The sequence below is a fragment of the Molossus molossus genome, unplaced genomic scaffold (genome assembly GCF_014108415.1).
Source record: "Molossus molossus isolate mMolMol1 unplaced genomic scaffold, mMolMol1.p scaffold_m16_p_20, whole genome shotgun sequence".
In the NCBI taxonomy this organism is placed as follows: domain Eukaryota; kingdom Metazoa; phylum Chordata; class Mammalia; order Chiroptera; family Molossidae; genus Molossus; species Molossus molossus.
The window spans coordinates 23,349,856-23,370,237 of NW_023425356.1; the positions used below are offsets into that span (position 1 = coordinate 23,349,856).

Here is a 20,382-nt window from a genome sequence, read left to right on the forward strand (position 1 = left end):
TATCTGTATGGTTCCAAATCCAGGGTCCCCAGTCCTACCAATTTTGAAAGGAAACCCTTATGCCATACTGTTAGGCAGGTACAGAGGACATACCATATGCCTGTTTTACTAAAAGGCAACTGTAAATAAATGAGTCGTATGCTTTATTGTTTAATTGCTCATTTTATTAATTTACAAAATCAGACCAGTGCATTGGTCTGACCATTCTTGCTCCGTCACCCCAACTCTCTCACTCTTGGGATTATTTATAGTCTGGAAAAGGGAAGATAAACTATGATCAATACCAAGTGAGGATTTTTTAAAAAATTTATTTTATTTATTTTTTAATCTTCACCCAAGGATATTTTTACATTTATCTTCAGACAGATTGGGAGCGAAGGAGAGAGAGAGAGAAATATTGATGTGAGAGAGACACAGGACTGGTTGCCACCCGCACAACCCCAACCGGGGCAGGGGACAAACCTCAATGTAGGTACATGCCTTGGCCGGAATCAAACCCGGGACTCCTTGGTCTGCAGGCTGACGCTCTAACTGCTGAGCCAAACCAGCCAGGGCCCAAGTGAGGATTTTAAAAGGAAGCTTTGACAGAAACATTAAGAAAAACATCAGAATTCAACTCCAAAAAAACAACAACAACAGTGCTACCAAAGGAAAATAAAGTCTTAACTGATGTTTTGAAACTGGCCATAAGAAAGGTTTGGAGAATGATTCTCTGGGCATGAGCTCTAAGAGCTCTGGACATGACCAGGAGCTTCGGCTGATCCAGTCTGGGCCTGCTGATTCAGATGACCTGAGGGGCACCTGGCAAGCACATGCAGTCTCTCTGGTTCCATCAACAGCAAGTCCTTCAGCACCATCACAGAGTACTCTCTAGTGTGTTATAGTTGTCCTTAAAGCTCTTCAATTCAAGGAAGTGCTTGGCACGTTTACTCTTCTGACTGGAGGGGAGGTATGTCACCTGGATGGTTGTTGGGGAAACTTCAGGAGACTGGGTTAGGTCTTTGGCTGCTGACTGATGTTGTCGCTGGGAGCTCCCACTTCGTGCTTTGACCCTGAAGAATAAAGAGGGCAGGTCATGGACAGAATGAGGACTAATGGAAGAATACAAGTCAAGGCTTATCCATCCCATAAATGCAGCTATAGCACAAATAATCTCTGCCCTCTCTTATAACTAGTTACTAAAATCCTACCTGGTAGCTTAGAAATAGCAGAGAAACCAATTTTCCCACTGAGTCCATGCTTCTGGCCCAACCTTTTCATCTCACTATGCTTAAAGAAAACTTTTAATTCTGCTGAGTCACCCACTGTGTGTATGTCACCAATATACTCTCAGTCTGCACCTGGCTGGTGTGGCTCAGTGGTTGAGCCTCAACCCATGCACCAAGAGGTCGCTGGTTCAATTTCTGGTCAGGGCACAAGCCCATGTTGTGGGCCAAATCTCCAGGTGGGGGCATGCAGGAGGTAGCCAATCTATGTTCTTTCTCATCGATGTTTCTATCTCTCTCCCTCTCCCTTCATCTCTCTAAAATCAATAAAGAAAAAAAATTAAAAATATACTCCCAGTCCAGAGAGAGTCCCTTGAAAACAGAACATCGAGTAATAAGAATGTAAGTAACTATTGAATACTTATCACATGTTAGGACATTAAACTTGGTGCTTTACCAACATCCCAATATCTCTATGTGGTGGTATCATCCTGTTTTGCAGGTTAGGAAACTGAAGGTCCATTAAGTAACTTGCTTGAGGTCACAAAGCTAGTAAGTGACAGAGAGCTGGGATTCAAACCTAAGTTTGTCAGATTTCAGAGCCTATACTATTTTTACTATATACACTGAACCTTTCCAGAAACTAGAAATGAGAGTCTAAAAAATTTTTAAAAAAAAATAACCCTTACCTGAGGATATTTTTCCAATTATCTTCAGATAGAATGGAAGGATGAGGGAGGGAGAGAGGGATGGAGAGAGAGAGAGAGAGAAAGAGAAAGAGAAAGAGAGAGAGACACACACACATACACACGACTGGTTGCCTCCCACACGACCCTGACCAGGACCGGGGACAAATGCAACCAAGGAACGTGCCCTTAGTGGAACTGAACCCAGGACTCTCTGGTCTGTGGGCCAACGCTCTAACCACTGAGCCAAACTGGCCAAGGCTACATTTGATTTTAAAATCCTCACTAAAGATACTTTTTCCATTGATTTAAAAAATAAAAAAACATTTTTTTTCTTCATTGACTTTAGAGATAAGAGGAAGAGAGAGAGAGAGAAAGAAACACCAACAAGAGAGAACATCGACTGGTTGCCTCCTGCATGCCCCCCACCGAGGATTGGGCCCACCACCGGGGCATGTGCCCTGATCAGGAATCGAACCAGCAACCTCTTCGTGCATGGGTTGACGGCTCAACTACTGAGACACACCAGCCAGGTTCCACTGTTTTGTTTTGTTTTTAGAGAAAGTGGGGGACAGGGGAGTGCAAGAGAGAAAGGGAGAGAGAATCACTGACAGGAGAGAGACACATCAATTGGTTGCCTCTTCCACATGCCCCAACTAGGGCCAGGGACTGAACCTGCATCCCAGATATGTGTCCTTGACCAGGAATTACACCTGAGACCCTTCAGTGTGGGGGCTGATGCTCTAATCATGACCTACACCAGCCAGGGCCAAAGAGACAAAAAATTTCTTTTTAATTGTAGTAGCCTGGCCTGTTTGCCTCAGTAGTTAGAGCGTTGGCCTGCGGACCAATGGGTCACAGATTTGATTCCAGTCAAGGGCACATACCTTGGTTGCAGTTCATCCCTGGCCCTGGTTGGGGTCATGTGGGGGGCGCAGCTCTCTCGTGTTGATATTTCTCTCTCTCCCTCCCACTCTATCTTAAGATAAATGGAAAAAATGTTCTTGGGTAAGGATTAAAAAATAAAAAAATTGGCCCTGGCCAGTTTGGCTCAGCGGTTAGAGCGTCGGCCTGCGGTCCCAAGAGACCCGGGTTCGGTTCCCGCTAAGGGCACGTACTTCGTTGCAGTTTGTCCCCGGCCCTGGTTGGTCGTGCGGGTGGCAGCCACTCGATGTGTCCCTTCACATCGATGTTTCTCACTCTCTCTCTCTTCCTCTCTCTCCCTCCCATTCTATCTGTACAAAAAAATGGAAAAATATCCTCGGGTGAGGATAAAACAAACAAACAAACAAAAAAAAAATTAAAAAATTGTAGTCAAATAAACATAAAATTTATCACCTTAACTATTTAAAAAAAACTTTATTGATTTTTTTAGAAAAGTAGGGAGGGAGAAAGAGAGAGAGAAACATCAATATGAGAGAGAAAAATTAATTGGTTGCCTCTCCAAGACCTTCTGGTGCATGGGTCACTATTCCAACCAACTGAGCAACACCAGCCAATACCCATCTTAACCATTTTTAAATGTTTCCAGGTTAGTAGTGTTAAGTACATTACACTGTTGTGCAACCAATCTTCAGAATTATTTTCATCTTGCAAAACAAACCCTCTACCTATGAACTCCCTATTCCCCCTTCCCTCCAGGCCCTGGCAACCACTACTCTACTTTCTAGCTCTATGAATTTGACTACTCTAGGCATCTCAAATAAATGAAACCATATAATATTTATTTTTCAAAAAACAATTTTGAACAGGCCTTCTGCCTGACTTCTAGACCAATGTCCTTTTCCATATGTTCATTTTCATTACCATTGTAAGTAGTTTTTACTAGGAACAAGGTAGTTTATTTTTAGGGATAGAGAAAAGACAGGACAGACCATGTCCCTTATCGTTTCAGAAAGATCCATATTCAACACAGAAGAAAACATGTATTTTTTCTGTTCATGGCTGTTAACTTTTTTTTATCCTCACCTGAGGACATTCCTCCATTTTTTGTTCAGATAGAGTGGGAGGGAGAGAGAAAGAGAGAAACATCAACGTGAAAGGGACACATCGAGTGGTTGCCACCCGCACGACCAAGTCAGGGCCGGGGACAAACTGCAATCGAGGTACATGCCCCCAGCAGGAACTGAACCCAGGTCTCTCTGGACCACGGACTGACGCTCTAACCGCTGAGCCAAATCGGCCAGGACAACTTTTTTTTTTAAATTGATTATTTTTATAGAGAGATAGGGAGAGATAGAAACATCAATTGGCTGCCTCCTGCATGACTCTACTGGGGGATCGAGCCCAAAACCCGGGCATGTGCCTTGACCAGAAATTGAACTGGGACCTCTCAGTCCACAGGATGATACTCAATCCATTGAACCACACTGGCCGGGCTTAACTTTTAAAATTTCTTTTATTGGTTTTAGAGAGAAAGGGAGAGGGAGAGAGATGAGAGACATCGATGACAGAGAACATCGATTGGCTGCCTCCTGCATGCTCCCTCTGGGGATCAGGCTCACAACCTGGGCATGTGCCCTGACGGGAAATTGAACCTGCGACCTCTTGGTGCATGGGTTGACATTCAACCACTGAACCACACCAGCTGGGCTGGGCTCAACTTTTTATTCTAGATTGGCTTACCTTCTTTACTTTTATTTTAACATTTGCATAAACAACATGATGAAGCTATGTTAGTACATATTTAAAACATTCCAAGTCATGATTCCTCTCCTTTAATACAAATACTCATTGGCTGACTATAGTGATATCCTTTGTTTCATTACTAATGCTTAAAGTGATAATAAAAATGGGTGGCATTTAATTCTTTTTATCAGAACAAGACACTGAAGGACACTGGGACCCTGGAAGAGAAGAAATCTCTGTGTGCTAAAAACTCTATTCCTTTTTGCACCAATTCTGACATTTTACTGCGCTGAACCCAAAAAAATGAGGTGTACAAAAGCAGAGCATCTGCTTTCCAATGTGAGTGAGAGGCAGTTCTAATACTCTAGAACTGACAACTCTCATGTTAACATGAATTTTGTTCATATTGCTTTATGAAGGCCATCTCACTTGGAGGAACAGTCGAGCTCTACTATATTCTCTAACCAGTCCCTTTAACTTACACTGTGGCCAGCTCACTCAGGGCCTCCTGATAGCGCAGGTATTCTCTCTGGCCAAAGACCTGATGAGAAAGGAAGGAAGAGTGAGAATCTCTCAGTTTGGGATCCCTTTAGTCCCCTGAAAAAAAATCATGGCCACCTTGCTTACCCCTGTCCCATAGCGGGCTGTCTCATAGCCATCCAACAGGGTATCAATGAGGGCCTTGCGCACACCCTTGAAAGGAGTACTAGTGTTTCGAAGATCTAGCAGGTAGGAGCGAAAATTCTTGCCCATTAAGGAATGGGGATGCCGGCCTTCAGCATGAAATGGAATCTCTAAGGAGATAAATAACACAATGATACCCCTTCTCTCATCAGTTACTTTCTAGTTAATTTCCTAAACTTAGAAATAGATCCAATGAATGAGTTGGAGGGAAATTCTAAAGAATTAAGAAGACCAGAGGAATAGAGCTGTGTCTGTGTTGTCATTTGGTGGTGGCAACACAACTGTAAGTTATACCAATGATACACAATAGTGTCATCGTCCTATTTACCCTCCTATAGCCCACTCTGGCTTTAAGATATAAACTATGTTTTGGTAGAGACTGAGTATATGACAATGGTTACAGAAAATGAAAAATTCAAGACTATCTATCCGGGCTTAGCAAAAAAGCATACGTGACTTGTCTTTTGCGGAAAACAAGCAAATTACCATCATCTAGTTCATGAAACTAAAGGTCTAAAGAACAAAACAAATCTAGACTCTTTGGAGGAGAAATAATTTGTCTACATCATTTTCTTATGCAAAAGAGTCACCCAGTACTCTCAAAACTTTAGGAAATTTCTACTAGCCAGGGATAGTGCAGAAAGGACAAATTTTTACATAAAGTAGGTTCTTCCCTTTCTTCCCTAAATGAACTTTCACAATCCTGAATGGCCCTTCACGTATCTCTTACCAGAGGCACGGATGGCATCCAGAGCTTTCATCCTGTATAAATAGTTGTAGCAATCTGTTGAGAAAGACAGTGGTCTCAGACATAACCCTCAAAAAGGTCTCTAAATTCCAACCAGCTAATAAACTGCCTCCCACATGTCATATATCCAGTAACAGAGGACCAGAGCTGCTGTTTTTGACAGCAGCCATGTTACAATTCTGAGAACAAAGAAATTCTGAACTTGTGGGACTCCTCACTGAAGTATTCTCCAAGAGCATGCCACACACTCTGATTTCCTTGGGTGTCCAGCTGTAGCAGTCTTGCATCATCATCTCCAAGGAGCTGAGGCTCATACTTGATATCCTGAACCCTGGATAGTCGAATATCAATCTCCTCTTTTAAGTCCTGTTCACAAAGAGAAAAGAATACACAATCACTAACACTGTACTCTGCTTTCCATCAATCTGGAAATGGAGCAGAGCACACGAGCAACTAAGACAAAAGAAGCTGAGAAAATGTTCATTTGGCTAACAAAATGGCAAAACAATACTTAAGAATTTAAGAATGGGCCCAGCCAGTGTGGCTCAGTGGACTGAGCATCATCCCATGGACTGAGAGGTCCTGGTTCAATTCCTGGTCAGGGTACATGCCCAGGTTGCGGGCTTGATCCCCAGTAGGGGGCATGCAGGAAGGAGCTGATCAATGTTTCTCTCTCACTTTGATGTTTTTCTCTCTCCCTTTAAAAAAAAACAATGAAAACGTATTTAAAAAAAAAAATTAAGAATGGTTTCTCCTTGCCCTGGCCATTGTGCCTTAGTTGTTTGGAGCATTGTTCCATACATTGAAAGGTCAAGGGTTATATTCCAGTTAGGGCATATATGGGAGGCAACTGATAGCTATTTCACATTGATGTTTCTCTCTCTCTCCCTATTCCTTTCTCTCTAAAAATAACATATCGGCTTCCGGTTAAGATAGCGGCATAGGTAAACGTGGTATCACGTCCACCCACAACCACATCAAAGTTACAACTAAAGTACAGACCATCATTCGAAACCGCCTGAAATCAAGCTGAATGGAAGTCCGACAACTACAGAATTAAAGCAGCAGCCACATTGAGACTGGTAGGAGAGGCAGAGGCGCAATGGGCTGGTCCTACACCCCTGTGTGGTGGATAAAAATCAGGAGGATACCTTGGCTGGGAAGGTCCTCCCTGAGGACTGAGAGGTCCCCGTCCCACACTAGGCACCCTGCTCAGGGTTCCAATGCCAGAAAGAGAAGTCCCCATAACTTCTGGCCGTAAAACCAGCAGGAACTGAGGCAGAGGGAGGCTGAGGCGGCTGGAGCCCCAGGCAGCTCCTCTTAAAGGGCCTGTGCATGGACTTATCAAACTCACTTCCTCTAAGCTTGAAGGGGAGGCAGCTTGAGGGGTGCCAGAGACATACAGGGAAGAACTGAGCTGTTTAGCATTGGAGCAATGGCTGGAGAGGGGGCTTTCTTCAGGATAAACATGCTGTCAGAGGCCTTTGTGTCTTTGGTGAGCCCTTCCCTGGGATGGCAGACAGCCACCATATCTAGGACTTCAGCAACCTGGCTCACACTGGTTGCCCTGCCCTGGTGATTCCCTGAGGCCCTACCCCACCCAACTTTCAGGCCCACCCAAGCTGTTGCCAGTTGCTTAACCATAGGATTGGCCTGTCTTAGATCCTGCTTCAGGTTTTCCTAAATTCTTTCAAACAAGCAGCATCTGATCTCAGCTAGCCCCATACCTCTTGTTAAGCAATACATAGAAACAAACACAGGGAGGCGGCCAAAATGAGGAGACAAAGAAACAGGTCCCAAATGAAAGAACAGAACAAAACCCCAGGAAAAGAACTAAACAAAATGGAGATAAGCAAACTAACAGATGCTGAGTTCAAAATACTGCTTATAAGGATGCTCAATGAACTTAGTGAGAACCTCAGTGAACTTAGGGAGGGCCTCAAGAGCATAAAAAAGGACCAGTCAGAAATGAAGGATGCACAGTCAGAAATGAAGGAGACACTAACTAAAGTAAAGAATAATTTACACAGACTCAATAGTAGAGTAGGTAAAGCCAAGAATCAAACAATCGATTTGGAATATAAGGAAGCAAAAAACACCCAATCAGAACAGCAAAAAGAAAAAAGAATACAAAAAAATGAGTATAATGTAAGGAGCCTCTGGGACAACTTCAGGCGTGCCAACATTTGCATCTTGGAGGTGCCAGAAGGAGAAGAGAGAGAACAAGAAATCGAAAACCTATTTGAAACAATAATGGCAGAAAACTTTCCTAACTTAGTGAAGGAAACAGACATACACATCCAGGAAGCACAGAGAGTCCCAAATAAGATGAACCCCAAGAGGCCCACACCAAGACACATCATCATCAAAATGCAAAAATTTCAAGACTAAGAGAGAATCTTACAAGCAGCAAGAGAAAAACAGTTAGTTACCTACAAGGGAGTTCCCACAGGACTTTCAGCTGATTTCTCAAAAGAAACTTTGCAGGCCAGAAGGGAGTGGCAAGAAATATTCAGAGTAATGAAAAGCAAGAACCTACAACCAAGATTATTCTATCCTACAAAGCTGTCATTAGAATCGATGGCTATGTAAAGAGTTTCCCAGACAAGAAAATTTCTCTGGAACGCAAGCTGATATTGCTGCATCTTATTCATCTAGAAGTATCAAATGCAAAGGCAGTGGCTTCTCTTTAAAAAAAAAAGAAAATTATTGATTTTAGAGGAAAAGAAAGGAGAAACATTGATTTGTTGCTCCACTTATTCATGCATTCATTGGTTGACTCTGATACGTTCCCTGAACAGGGATTGAAACTGCAACCTTGGCGTATCATGATAATGGTTCAACCAACTGAGCTACCCAGCCAGATCAACAGTAAGGGCTTTTCAAAGCTTTAAATTTATAGAATTAATCTAACTAACAAAGCAAATTCTGCTATGACCAATCTAAAATATTTAATGTGTTATCCATAGAAGCATTTTTCATAACTCAGCTAAGGTAACTTTTAGTACATGCTTAAACATCAAAAACAGTTATTAAAATTTGGAAGTCAGCTCTGCCGGTGTGGCTCAGTGGTTGAGCCTTGACCCATGCACCAAGATGTCACCAGTTCGATTCCTGGTCAGGGCACATGCCCAGGTTGTGGGCCAAATCCCCAGTGCGGGGCATGAAGGAGGTGGCCAATTGATGTTCGCTCTCATCGATGTTTCTATCTCTCTCTTTAAAATCAATAAAGAAAAAAACTTTTTTTTTTTTTTAAATTTGAAGTCATTTGTGAATAAATATGCAAAATCTTAAATATATTGTTTACCATGTATTAGGAAATAAAATTATTTTGCTGAGAAAAAAACGATTTAAGAATGGGATTAGGTTGTCCAAGAACCTCTCCAAAACATGTCTCTAAAGTAGATCTTTTAACCTGCTGGAATTCCTTTGAGCTCTACAGCATCAACATTATTTGACTTTCAGTTGGATTTAGAGGACCCTTGGTTAGGTGTTCTAAAGAACTTCCTGGCCCCAGCCAGGTACAGTCGGCCCTCGTTTATCGTGGTTAATCAGTTCCAGACTCTACCGCAATATATAAATTTCTGCGAAGTAGGATTCTTTATTTATAAATTGAATATTTTCACAGAGCATAGAAAACCTGTTTACGACATTCTAAATACGTTTTTTAACATTATTATAGCCCTCTAGACATGAAATAACACCCTTTAGTCACCATTACATCCGTATTACCCAATATATTAGAGAAAATAAGACATTAGATGTTACAAATTACATTATTGTACATTTAATTACACAAACACACAGTTCTTACACACAACTAACCTATGAAAATAGTGCAACTTGTCTGATGATGAAGCAATGAAGATGAAAAGATATACTGCACAGCAAAGAAGAGCAAGGTTATTGCTCCTTTGAAGGCATGACACAGTAGGAGTCTTCAGGTGGTGCATTATCTTCAGCAGGTGCGTCGTCATCTTCTTCCACTGAAGGAGTACTAGGAGTAGGCAGTGGGTGTCTGGGTGCGCAGCTGAAGAACGTCATGATAGGCAGTTGCTGGTGCTGTCTTTTCATATGCATGAGGAGGCTTTAATAGGGTTCTCTTGCTCGCTCCATCAAGTGCATTCCGGAACCACAATGCATGCATCATTTGTGGGTCCCATTTGTCAATCATGTCCTGTAACTACCTTAATAGTTGTCACGACTTGCGAGAGACGCTCAAGTGTAAGGCCAACTTCCTCCTCCTGATCCCCAGGAACCTCTGGCTGCTCTTCCTCCTCCTCACTCACACGGACCTTGGCCTCATCCTTGAAAATGAATGTCCGGGAAGGCATTCTTTCCCAGAATAGTCCTGTTTCGTCCATATTGAACACCTGTTCTGGATGATACTCACCCTCCTCAAGAATCTTCTAGAATGTATTGTTCACATTCTTTGCTGCAGGCTGGTCAGCAGAGGCAGCTTCTCCATGGAGAACTCCACTCTTCAAATGATACCTCTTCTGGAACTTCTCTAATCAACCCTTGCTCGCCATGAAATCCATGAATGTTGCAGAAGAGGGTCCTGGTTGAGGTTTCTCCGCCGTAAAGCGCTGACAGAGCTGCCTCCCTTCTCCTTGATGACCAGCGAATCCAGCAGAATGTTTTTCTTGTGGCTGTCACTGATCCAAATGGCTAGGAAAGACTGTTTTCACTATGAACTTATTACAACTTGTCACAATGTACTTTGCTTCCTTGTTGAGACAGTAGCCGTTGCACGGATGTTCTTTTCATCTTTACAGATGGAGTGAATGGTAGACTCATTCAAGTTGTAATGGCGGGTAACCTCCTTGATTTTCTTGCCATCTTGGATCATATCCAAGAGTTTCTTCTCCTGGATGGTAAGCATCTTCCTCCAGTACTTAGTTTCATTGTCAGAAGGCTTAGAATAAGCAGCCATTTAGGAGCTATTGTGGTGCTTAGATAAAAGTTCTCAAAAACCACAGACACTTAAAAGAGCAAAGATGCTTCCAATGCGTAGCGATGTAGAAGCACATTTGAGAGAAACGAACTTGCAGGAGGCTGAGCCGATCAGTGGCCAGAATAGAAGAGGATAGAATAGCCAATCAGTGAACAGCACACTGATTGGCTTGGTTTCACCACACCCGATTTTTTGGAAAAAAGTTATTGCCCACACACAAGGAATGGTCGAGTGGTTGCACCTAGCACTGAAGGATTTGCAGGGGTGCTTGAATACATAGGCCTACAGTCCATATGTAATTTTAATTGTAATACAGTGGTGTATAATAGACTCAGACAACTGATCGCACGCTGTATCATTTTCACTGTCTTGATCAACTTTTTAATGAATATATTTGAAAAAACTGCAACAGAGTGAAGCCATGCAAGTAGAAGCACAAAGCGACGAGGGACGACTGTAGTTCATGTTGGTTGGAGTGTCTTCCTGATACACCAAGATTGTGGGTTTGATCCCTGGTCAGGGTATATCATGAATGCATGAATAAGTGGAACAACAAATCGATGATTTCCTCTCTCTCTTTTCCTCTTTCTCTCTCTCTCAAAAAAAAAAAATTGGCAGCAACTAGAAGTCATAATCTATTCTAAAAATCTATAAGGAGGCCTTATATGGCTTATAATTTGAGGACTATCCTACCTGGTGGACCACAGGACTTCTAGAGGACTTATTCTAGAGCATACTTAATTTTTTAATTAGGTAATTCATATATATAGCATAACATTTAAAAAGGTACTAAAAGTGTCACTCCTCACTTATCCAGAAGCAACAAGTTAAGTTTCATATTCATCTCTCTTAAGAGGGTTGCCAGAGGCCCAGCAAGTTTTTTCCTTGTAACTTTTTATAAATTTCCATTGTGAAATATATCATACAGACTACATATATGTACTTTTTTTTTTATCCTCACCCGAGGACATTTTTCCAAATTTTTTTTTTGTATAGATAGAGTGGGAGGGAGAGAGAGAGAGAGAGAAACATTGACGTGAAAGGGACACATCGAGTGGCTGCCACCCGCACGACCAACCAGGGCCGGGGACAAACTGCAACCGAGGTACGTGCCCTTAGCAGGAACCGAATCCGGGTCTCTCCGGACCGCAGGCCGACGCTCTAACCGCTGAGCCAAACTGGCCAGGGCTATGTACTTTTTTTTTTTATCCTCACCCGAGGACATTTTTTCGATATTTTGTTCAGATAGAGTGGGAGGGAGAGAGAGAGAAACATCAATATGAAAGGGACACATCGAGTGGTTGCCAACCAACACGACCCAACCAGGGCCGGGGATAAACTACAACCGAGGTACGTGCTCTTAGTGGGAACTGAACCTGGGTCTCTCCAGACTGCAGGCCAACGCTCTAACCACTGAGCCAAACTAGCCAGGGCCATATATGTACATTTTAACTATTTTCTTTAAAAAAGTTTTTTCTTTTTTCTTTCTTTTTTATCCTCACCCGAGGACACCTTTGCATTTATCTTCAGATAGAGCATAAGGGAGAGAGGGAGGAAGCGAGAGAAACATCCATGTGAGAGAAACACATCCAGCGGTCACCACCCACACAACCCCAACTGGGGCCAAGGACAAACTGCAACCAAGATACGTGCCCTTAGGGGGAACCAAACGCGGGACTTTCTGTTCCGCAGGCTGACGCTCCAACAGCTGAACCAAATCGGCCAAGGCAAATTTTTTTTTCTTTATGGATTTTGAGAGAGGAAGGGAGAAGGAGAGAAAGAAACATTAACTGGCTACCTCCTGCATGCCCCCACTGGGGATCAGGCCCACAACCTGGGCATGTGCCCTGACCAGGAATCAAACCGATGACCTCTTGGTGCATGGGTCAAAGCTCAACTACTGGCCACACCAGCTGGGCATTACTTTCTTTTTTAATCCTCACCTGAGGATATGTTTTTCATTGATTCTACAGAGAGAGAGGAAGGTAAAGGGAGAGACAGAAAATGAAGAATATTGATCGGCTGCCTTCCATATGTACTCTGACCGGGAATCGAACCTGCAACCTGGGTATGTGGTGTGGCTATGAATTGAACTGGCAACCCTTTGGTACACAGGACAATGATCTAATCAATTGAGCCACAGTGCCCTGAGCTGTAAAATCATTAATTGAACACCTGCATCCACCAGCTAGTTTATGAACTAGAACATTACCAATAACTTTGAAGCCTTGTGTGCCCTTCCCTGACTGAATACAAACCTCCCAATCTTAATTTGTCCAGTCTTAATTTTCTTCAGTTTTATCATGTCACCCTAAGCAAGATGTTTAGCTGTGCCTGGTTTTGAACATTATACAAATGGAAAAACACTTTTTGAATTCCTTTGCAAACTATCTTTAAACATTTTAATTGTTTTTTTTTTTTTTTAATCCTCACCCGAGGACATTTTTCCATTTTTTGTTCAGGTAGAGTGGGAGGGAGAGAGAGGAACAGAGAGAGAGAGAGAAACATTGACGCAAAAGGAACGCATCGAGCAGCTGCCACCCGCACAACCGACCAGGGCCGGGGATAAACTGCAACCGAGGTACGCGCCCCTAGCGGGAACCGAACCCGGGTCTCTCAGGACCGCAGGCCGACGTTCTAACGGCTGAACCAAACCGGCCAGGGCTCTTTAAACATTTTAAATAGCCTGTATTGAGAGTGCTTTTTGTGCAGTAAAATGCAACCATGTTCAGTGTGTAGATTGATGAGATCTGACAAATGAATATACCCAACTACCATTCTAATCAAGATACAAAACATACCCTGCCTGGTGTGGTGTGGTTCAGTTGGTACACAGAAGGGTTGTGGGTTAGATTCCGGGTCAGGACAAATACCCAGGTTGTGAGTTAAATCCCCGGTTGGGGCGTGTATTGGAGGCAACCAATCGATTTTTCTCTCACATAGATGTTTCTCTCCATCTAACTTCCTATTTAGACTCAATGAAAAAAAATATATCCTTAGATGAGGATTAAAAAAAAACTCAGAACATTTTCATCACCCCAAAATGTTCTTCATACTCATCTGCAGACAACCTCCCCTGCCCGACATTGATATGCTTTCTATCAATATAGCTTTGCCTGTTTTAGAATTTTATATAAATGGAATGGAATCATATGGTACATATTCTTTTGTGAATGGCTTTTTTTCAATCAGGATATTTTCAAGATTCATTTCTGTTTGTGACTTACAGTTACATATACTTCGTAGATTCATTTGTGTTCATATATTTACCTTCAGTTTACTTTCATTTTTTACAGTATTCTAGAATACAAATATGTAATTACATAGCCATTCTCAAGTAGACATTTTGATTAACCAATTTTTTTTTTTTTTTTTTTTTAAATCCTCACCCGAGGACACTTTTCCATCCTTTGTACAGATAGACTGGGAGGGAGAGAGAGGAAGAGAAAGGGAGAGAGAGAAACATCGACGCGAAAGGGACACATCGAGTGGCTGCCACCCGCACGACCAACCAGGGCCGGGGACAAACTGCAACCGAGGCACGCGCCCCTAGCGGGAACTGAACCCGGGTCTCTCTAGACCGCAGGCCGACGCTCCAACCGCTGAGCCAAACCGGCCAGGGCTGATTAACCAATTTTTGTTATTATTTTTATTTTTATTTTTTTTATCCTCACCCGAGGACATTTTTCCACTTTTTGTACAGACAGAGTGGGAGGGAGAGAGAGGAAGAGAGAGAGAGAGGGAAACATCGATGCGAAAGGGACACATCGAGTGGCTGCCACCCGCACTACCAACCAGGGCCGGGGACAAACTGCAACCGAGGTATGTGCCCTTAGCGGGAACTGAACCCGGGTCTCTCCGGACCGCAGGCGGACACTCTAACCGCTGAGCCAAACCGGCCAGGGCCAATTTTTGTTATTTTTAATGCTCACCTGAGGATATTTTTTCCATTGATTAAAAAAAAAATTTTTTTTTCCTTATTGATTTTTAGAGTGAGAGGAAGGGAGAGGGAAAGACAGAAACACCAATGAGAGAGAACATCAACTGACCACTTCCTGCATGCCCCCCACTGGGGATCAGGCCCATAACCTGATCGGGAATCAAACCGGCGACCTCTTGATGCATGGGTTGACACCCAACCACTGAGCCACACCAGCCAGGCATCCATTGATTTTTAGAGAGTGGAAGGGAGGGAGAGGGGGAGAGAAAGACAGAGAGAGAAAGAGACATCGACTGGTTGCCTCCTGCACGAACCCCAACCAGGGCCAGGGATTAAACCTGCTACCCAGGTACATGCCCATGGCCAGGAATTGAACCCATGACTCTTCGGTGTGTGGGCTGAAGCTCTAACTTGATCTCTTCTAATCCAGGGTGCTTCTAGATAATCAAAGTTTTGATTGGCTCATGATGTACTAGAAACCAACACCATATCCCTCATATGGAGGAAAACAGGCATTTGAACTGAAGGAATGTGAAAGGAGCACTGTTGATATTTCAGGCCAAGACATCTTCCTAGAGCAGTGGTTCTCAACCTTCCTAATGCTGCTACCCTTTAATATAGTTCCTCATGTTGTATGTGGGCGTATCTGCATGTGGACGGACCGCTTGCAGACGGATAGAGGAGCGGTGTCTGGGTTCCTAAGACCATCAGAAATATGTGTTTTCCGATGGTCTTAGGCAACCCCTGTGAAAGGGTCGTTCGACCCAACGACGTCACAACCCACAGGTTGAGAACCGCTGTCCTAGAGGTTTTCCATGAAATATATTAGCAAAGAACAAGGAGGGGGAAGGTTAATAGCACTGGTTAATGAAAGAACATTGGTCTAGGAGTTGAGAAAGTAGTGTGGTAGCTCTAGCTTTCCCATTAACCTATTTTTCACTTAAAACGAGTTGAGTACCTACTATGTGTAGGCCTTGGCTTTACAGTGGTAAACAAAACTGGTATGGTGTCCGTATTCTCGAAGCATCCAGGTTAGTGGAAGAGATAGGCATTAAACAAATAGAAAATTAAACATAAAAGAAAATTTGTGGTAAAATCCTACGTAGGAAAAAAATCAGGGTACTACAAAAAACAAAGAGAAGGACCTATTTTAAATAGGTAACAAGCACTCCTCTTTGGGAGAAATAATATTTAATCTAAGAACTAAAGAACAAATGAGCTAGTCAAGTGAAGACCAGATCATTCTAGATTACAGTTACAGGATGTAAAAGTGGGAAATTCAACCATTATAGCTGGGTTCCACTAATCAAGGGAGAACCATACAAAAGGAGGTAAGGGCAACAGGTGCCTTTTACCCAGAAGTGGAAGACAGAAACAACAGGATGGGGATGGTGGTAGTTTATCAAGATTTCTGAATTAGACATGTTAAGTGTGACCTGTCTATAAGACATCTAAGTGTAAGGTGGGCAGTTGGATACACAAGTATGGAACTCAGGAAAGAGGTTTGGGATAGAGATTGAATTTCATCAGTAGATAAATAACTAGGCCAAGGAAGACAATCACCTGAGAAAAGAATGTAGACAGAGACCACTTGGTTATTCACTTTCCAAAATGTCTTTCGGGTAAACGTCTTCATTTTCTTAGATTGCAATTTCTAATGTGAATGTTGGAACTAGATTTATGGAGCCCTTATAAATCTAATGTTATGCAGAGCCAACTGTTCTCACGGAGTTGGGACTAATTTTAACCACCTAAATTCCATCCTAAAACAAAATAAAAACAAACAGAACACACATTCCGCAGATACAAAAACTGAAGTTCCTGGGTGAGCTATATACCATTATGCCACAGCACTGAGCAGGTAACCAGGCCTCATGCTGACCGTTATTGCTCAATCTATTAAGATAAGCACGTGGGTAACTGGACAAGAAAACGGGGGACTTAAAGTCGTGTCTAAAGGCAAAGGAAATCTCATTCTGGGCCCTAACAGATCTGGAAAACTAGGTCTATCTAGTACCGTAAGGACCTACCTTGGGGGCATTGTGTCCCACAGGGACGTGAGGTCCCCTTCGGGATTTCATTGCAAAGCGCATGATTTGCCTCTTCACAAAAATAAATAGCAGTACAAACACCTGTCCAAAAGATATGAGAAGAAACTTCAATAAAAATAAAAGGCATGCCTTCATTTCAAATCCCCAGATTCAGACTCTCAGGGAAACTTTGTGGGGGGGGTATAACTTGGCGCAGCAAGGCCATCAGAGATAGGGTGGATGAAAGGAAGCCGGCAGAGCGGAGGCGGGGGTCTGTCTTATGGTTCAGAGGGAGGGTTCTCGGCCAGGGGCGGGGCAGTACGAGTCGGTGACACGCTCCCAGGTACTCCTGGGATAGGAATCAAAACCCAGAAAAAGTGCAGGTGAGTGGGTGGAGAATGAGGACAGGGAACTGCTCTCTAGGAGGGGCTCTACTGGGTCACACACAACAGCAGGAAGGGGGTCGGGGAATCTCCTCACCAGGCTTCCGTAGGCCATCACCAGCACCACATTCACCCCCGACAGCCAGTTACTGCCGGATGCCATGGCCTCTATACCCCGCGCAGAAGTGCTCCGGTTTATCCCGCTGCCTTGCCTCGTCAGCCCGGGCTCCTCCGAAGCAACGGCACCTGGGTTCTCTGAAGCCCCCCGGCCATTTCCTTACGGGAAAAGACCAAAGCTGACCCGGACAGAAAACATGGCGGACTGGGGGGGGGGCTGGGAAAGAAGAACGACACCTTCCCGCTTCCCCCAACACGTGACTCAGGCACGCAATGGCACTCGGGAGCAGCGAATGCCGAGACGCGGAACTACGCCAGTAAGAGGAAGCGAAGGCCACCCCTGCGTCACGTGGCGGGGGGCGTGGCCGCCGTGGAAGAGATGAGGGCGAGGTGTCTCGTGGCGAGTCGGCACGCGCACGCTTGCGTGCGCGTCCCTTTCGCGTCACGTGCTGGGGGACGCAGGAAGGCAAGTGGGAGGGGGAAGGCGCGAGAGCGAGCGCGAGAGGGAAAAGGACGGATGGGGGCGGGGAGGAGGGAACCTTATATCACGTGACAGGGGCGGCGCGGCCCGGGGGTGTCAGTGTGGAGGAGACTGAGGTAAAGTTGGGAGCGCAGCGGCGTTGGCGGCGGCGGCGGCGGCAGCGGCAGCGCGGCGGGGCCGGGTATTGTCCGCGGCCCCTTTAAATCCGCGATCCCCCTTTTACCCTCCCTTCTTTCTCTTCTACCCCCGCCGTGTTCCCCTCTCTTGGTAGCCCCCCCGCACCGTGTGTTCCCCCAGTGTACACCCCCCGCAGTCGTGCGAGCCCTGGCTACCCCCCCTGAAGTCGGCCGCTGCAGGTTTTGTTTATGGTTGGGTTCGCGGCCTAGTGGGCCTCACCAGAGCCGGGGCCTCGATTTGGGAGCGTGGCCGGGGCGGGGCTTGGGGCAGCCGGAGGGGGGGCATGCGGCTAGAGGCTGAGGTGGGGGAGAGCGAGAAAGAGCGCGAGCGAGCGAGGCCTGGGCCCCGCCTCAGGTACGATCTTCTCTACCCCGGCCGGTGCCTGTGGAGAGGACGAGGGGGCCTCCTCCCTTTCCAACCCTCTGTGGGCCTCTTCTGATCCGGATCCGGCCTGGTTTGGGGGTGGCGGAGGGGAGGGAGGGCGATGGGGTGGAGCTGCCCCAAACTCCCCCATGTGGTCCTCAGTTAGGAGTGCGGGGGATTAAATTGTTCCGGGTGGGAGGTAAGGAGATGTGGCGCCGCTGAGCGGGGTGAGCCTTTCATCCTTAACGCGTGGGCTTGCGTCCCCTCTCCGTTTCCAGCTTCTTTGTCAGCTCTTATTACCCTTCCTTTTTTCTCACCGCCCCAGCTCTTGGAATATATTTTTTGCTGCTGTCTTTAGCTTTCTGTTCATACTGTAGTTTGGGGTATCCCCCCAAATTACGATGTTATTTGGGAAGCTGGACATAGAGGCCCCTATTGAGTGCATTACGCCTAAGGGACATCACTAGAGCACTGGGGTATTTGTTCACTCTTCTCATAATGAGACAGTAATTCCAAATTTCTTCAGACCCTTCACCGTGTGGGCAGTCCCTAAATTTGCTTTGCAAACTGATGTCACAAACAGGAGACTGCTCTTTTTCCACCATTCTTGAAATGTAGCCACCTCTGGTGGTAGGATGTTGTGGAAAGAAAAACATCACAGTAATAGGCGGGTTTTTTTTTGTTTTGTTTTGTTGTTATCGTTTTGCCTTTGACTGTCCCTGATTATTAGATGGAGAAATCCTTTTTTTTTTTTTTTTTTTTTTGGTTTCTCCCCATCCATCTCCCACTGCCCATATCTTGCTTTGGGGATATTTGATGTAACTTGCTGGGAGGTGATGAGGGTCAGTGACAACCAGCATTAATAGAGAGCCGAAACGTTTTGGTTGTGTATGGGCTTATAAAACTGCTTTGAGATCCTACAGTATTGTCTTTAAAGATTAGACTGTATGTCAGTGAATATTTCTGTTATGAACAGGAAGTATTTCTGGCATGTAAACTAGTGATGAAAGGCCTTGAAATGTACTGTGTTTTTTGTTTTTTTTTTTAATTTTTAAAGTCCCCTCCCTATTAAATATGTTCTAACTGAGAAGTATTCTTTGTAAAAATTAGATTCAGGTTCATGGGAAGGGGATGAAGGGGTCATTACCACAAAGCATCTCAGGGAATTAGTTGCTCTGTTGGAGGTAGTAAACCTTACTGACACCAATCCGTCCTCAGAGTTTCTGAATTGTTTTTCAGATTAGATTGTAAGCTCCCTGAGGGCAGCAACCAAGTCATACTGCTTTTGTATTTCTAAAGTACTGGACACAGTAGATGCTCAATAAATACTTGTTATTTATTTTTTTCTGTAAAATTTCTCTGGCTATTTTTTAAAGTAGCTGGTTTTCAAAAATGGTCAAGGGCAGGCCTATGTTGAAACCTGTATTTGTTCCCATATTAGTCCCTTGGTCTCCAATACTTCTCACTTATTTCCCTTAAACATTTTTATTTTTTAAGAAAGAGTATTTAACAAGATTCCTCGCCTCCACTGTGATAACTCTGGGTACGTGTCTGCTTGCTACTAAAAGGCTACTAATTCTGTGACCTCCAGTGATCCATCCCAGATCACTTACCTGTTGCTCAGTGTTGTTACTACCTAGGAGTTAAAATTTTCTTAGTCACACTTTCCAAAGCACTTGTAAGAGAAAAATAGAAATTAATAGCAAGAGTGATCCGAAGGATTTTTTTCCCCCGTTTTTTGAATGATTATGTGGCTTCCAAGATGACTTTTGATATATTTACATTGATTGTTACGGCATATACACTCAAACACGTAGGCTAGCTAGTCATGCAATCCATAGCTGTAGAATAAATTATGCTCACAAATTAAAATCATATGTGGAGTAGAAAGCAGTCAATAGTTGTAAGTTACAGGAATGGCTACCCCTATATTAGAAATGACATCTTAGAGGCAATTAAGCTTAACGGTTTTTCTCATTTTAT

General features: G+C 44.1%; 2 protein-coding genes across 21 annotated transcripts in view; one reads left to right on the plus strand and one right to left on the minus strand.

Annotated features, from left to right (window-relative positions):
- Positions 1-598: 598 nt before the first annotated feature.
- CUNH1orf43 (chromosome unknown C1orf43 homolog) lies at positions 599-17,607 on the minus strand. Of its 4 annotated transcripts, none has more exons than XM_036273576.1 (7): positions 17,359-17,584; positions 16,879-16,980; positions 6,170-6,317; positions 5,934-5,987; positions 5,147-5,313; positions 5,002-5,060; positions 599-1,052 (listed from the first exon to the last, which is right to left on the minus strand). In XM_036273576.1, the coding sequence occupies exons 1-7, from the start codon at positions 17,422-17,424 to the stop codon at positions 857-859; spliced, it is 792 nt and encodes a 263-aa protein (XP_036129469.1). In that variant the 5' UTR covers positions 17,425-17,584; the 3' UTR covers positions 599-856. The 4 variants fall into 4 exon arrangements, with proteins under 4 accessions (XP_036129469.1, XP_036129471.1, XP_036129470.1 ...); XM_036273577.1 differs by having other exon boundaries at positions 607-1,052; positions 6,200-6,317; positions 17,359-17,607; XM_036273578.1 differs by lacking the exon at positions 16,879-16,980 and having other exon boundaries at positions 602-1,052.
- A 326-nt stretch (positions 17,608-17,933) lies between these two features.
- UBAP2L (ubiquitin associated protein 2 like) overlaps positions 17,934-20,382 on the plus strand; it is a 50,987-nt gene continuing 48,538 nt past the window's right edge. For 8 of the 17 annotated variants that reach the window (XM_036273672.1, XM_036273664.1, XM_036273667.1 and 5 more), the window contains exon 1: positions 17,934-17,975. The gene's annotated coding sequence lies outside the window, so the exon portion shown is untranslated. Of the gene's footprint in view, positions 18,041-19,156; positions 19,943-20,382 lie in introns of those variants that run through there. The other 9 variants (XM_036273673.1, XM_036273670.1, XM_036273675.1 and 6 more) reach the window with 4 other exon arrangements.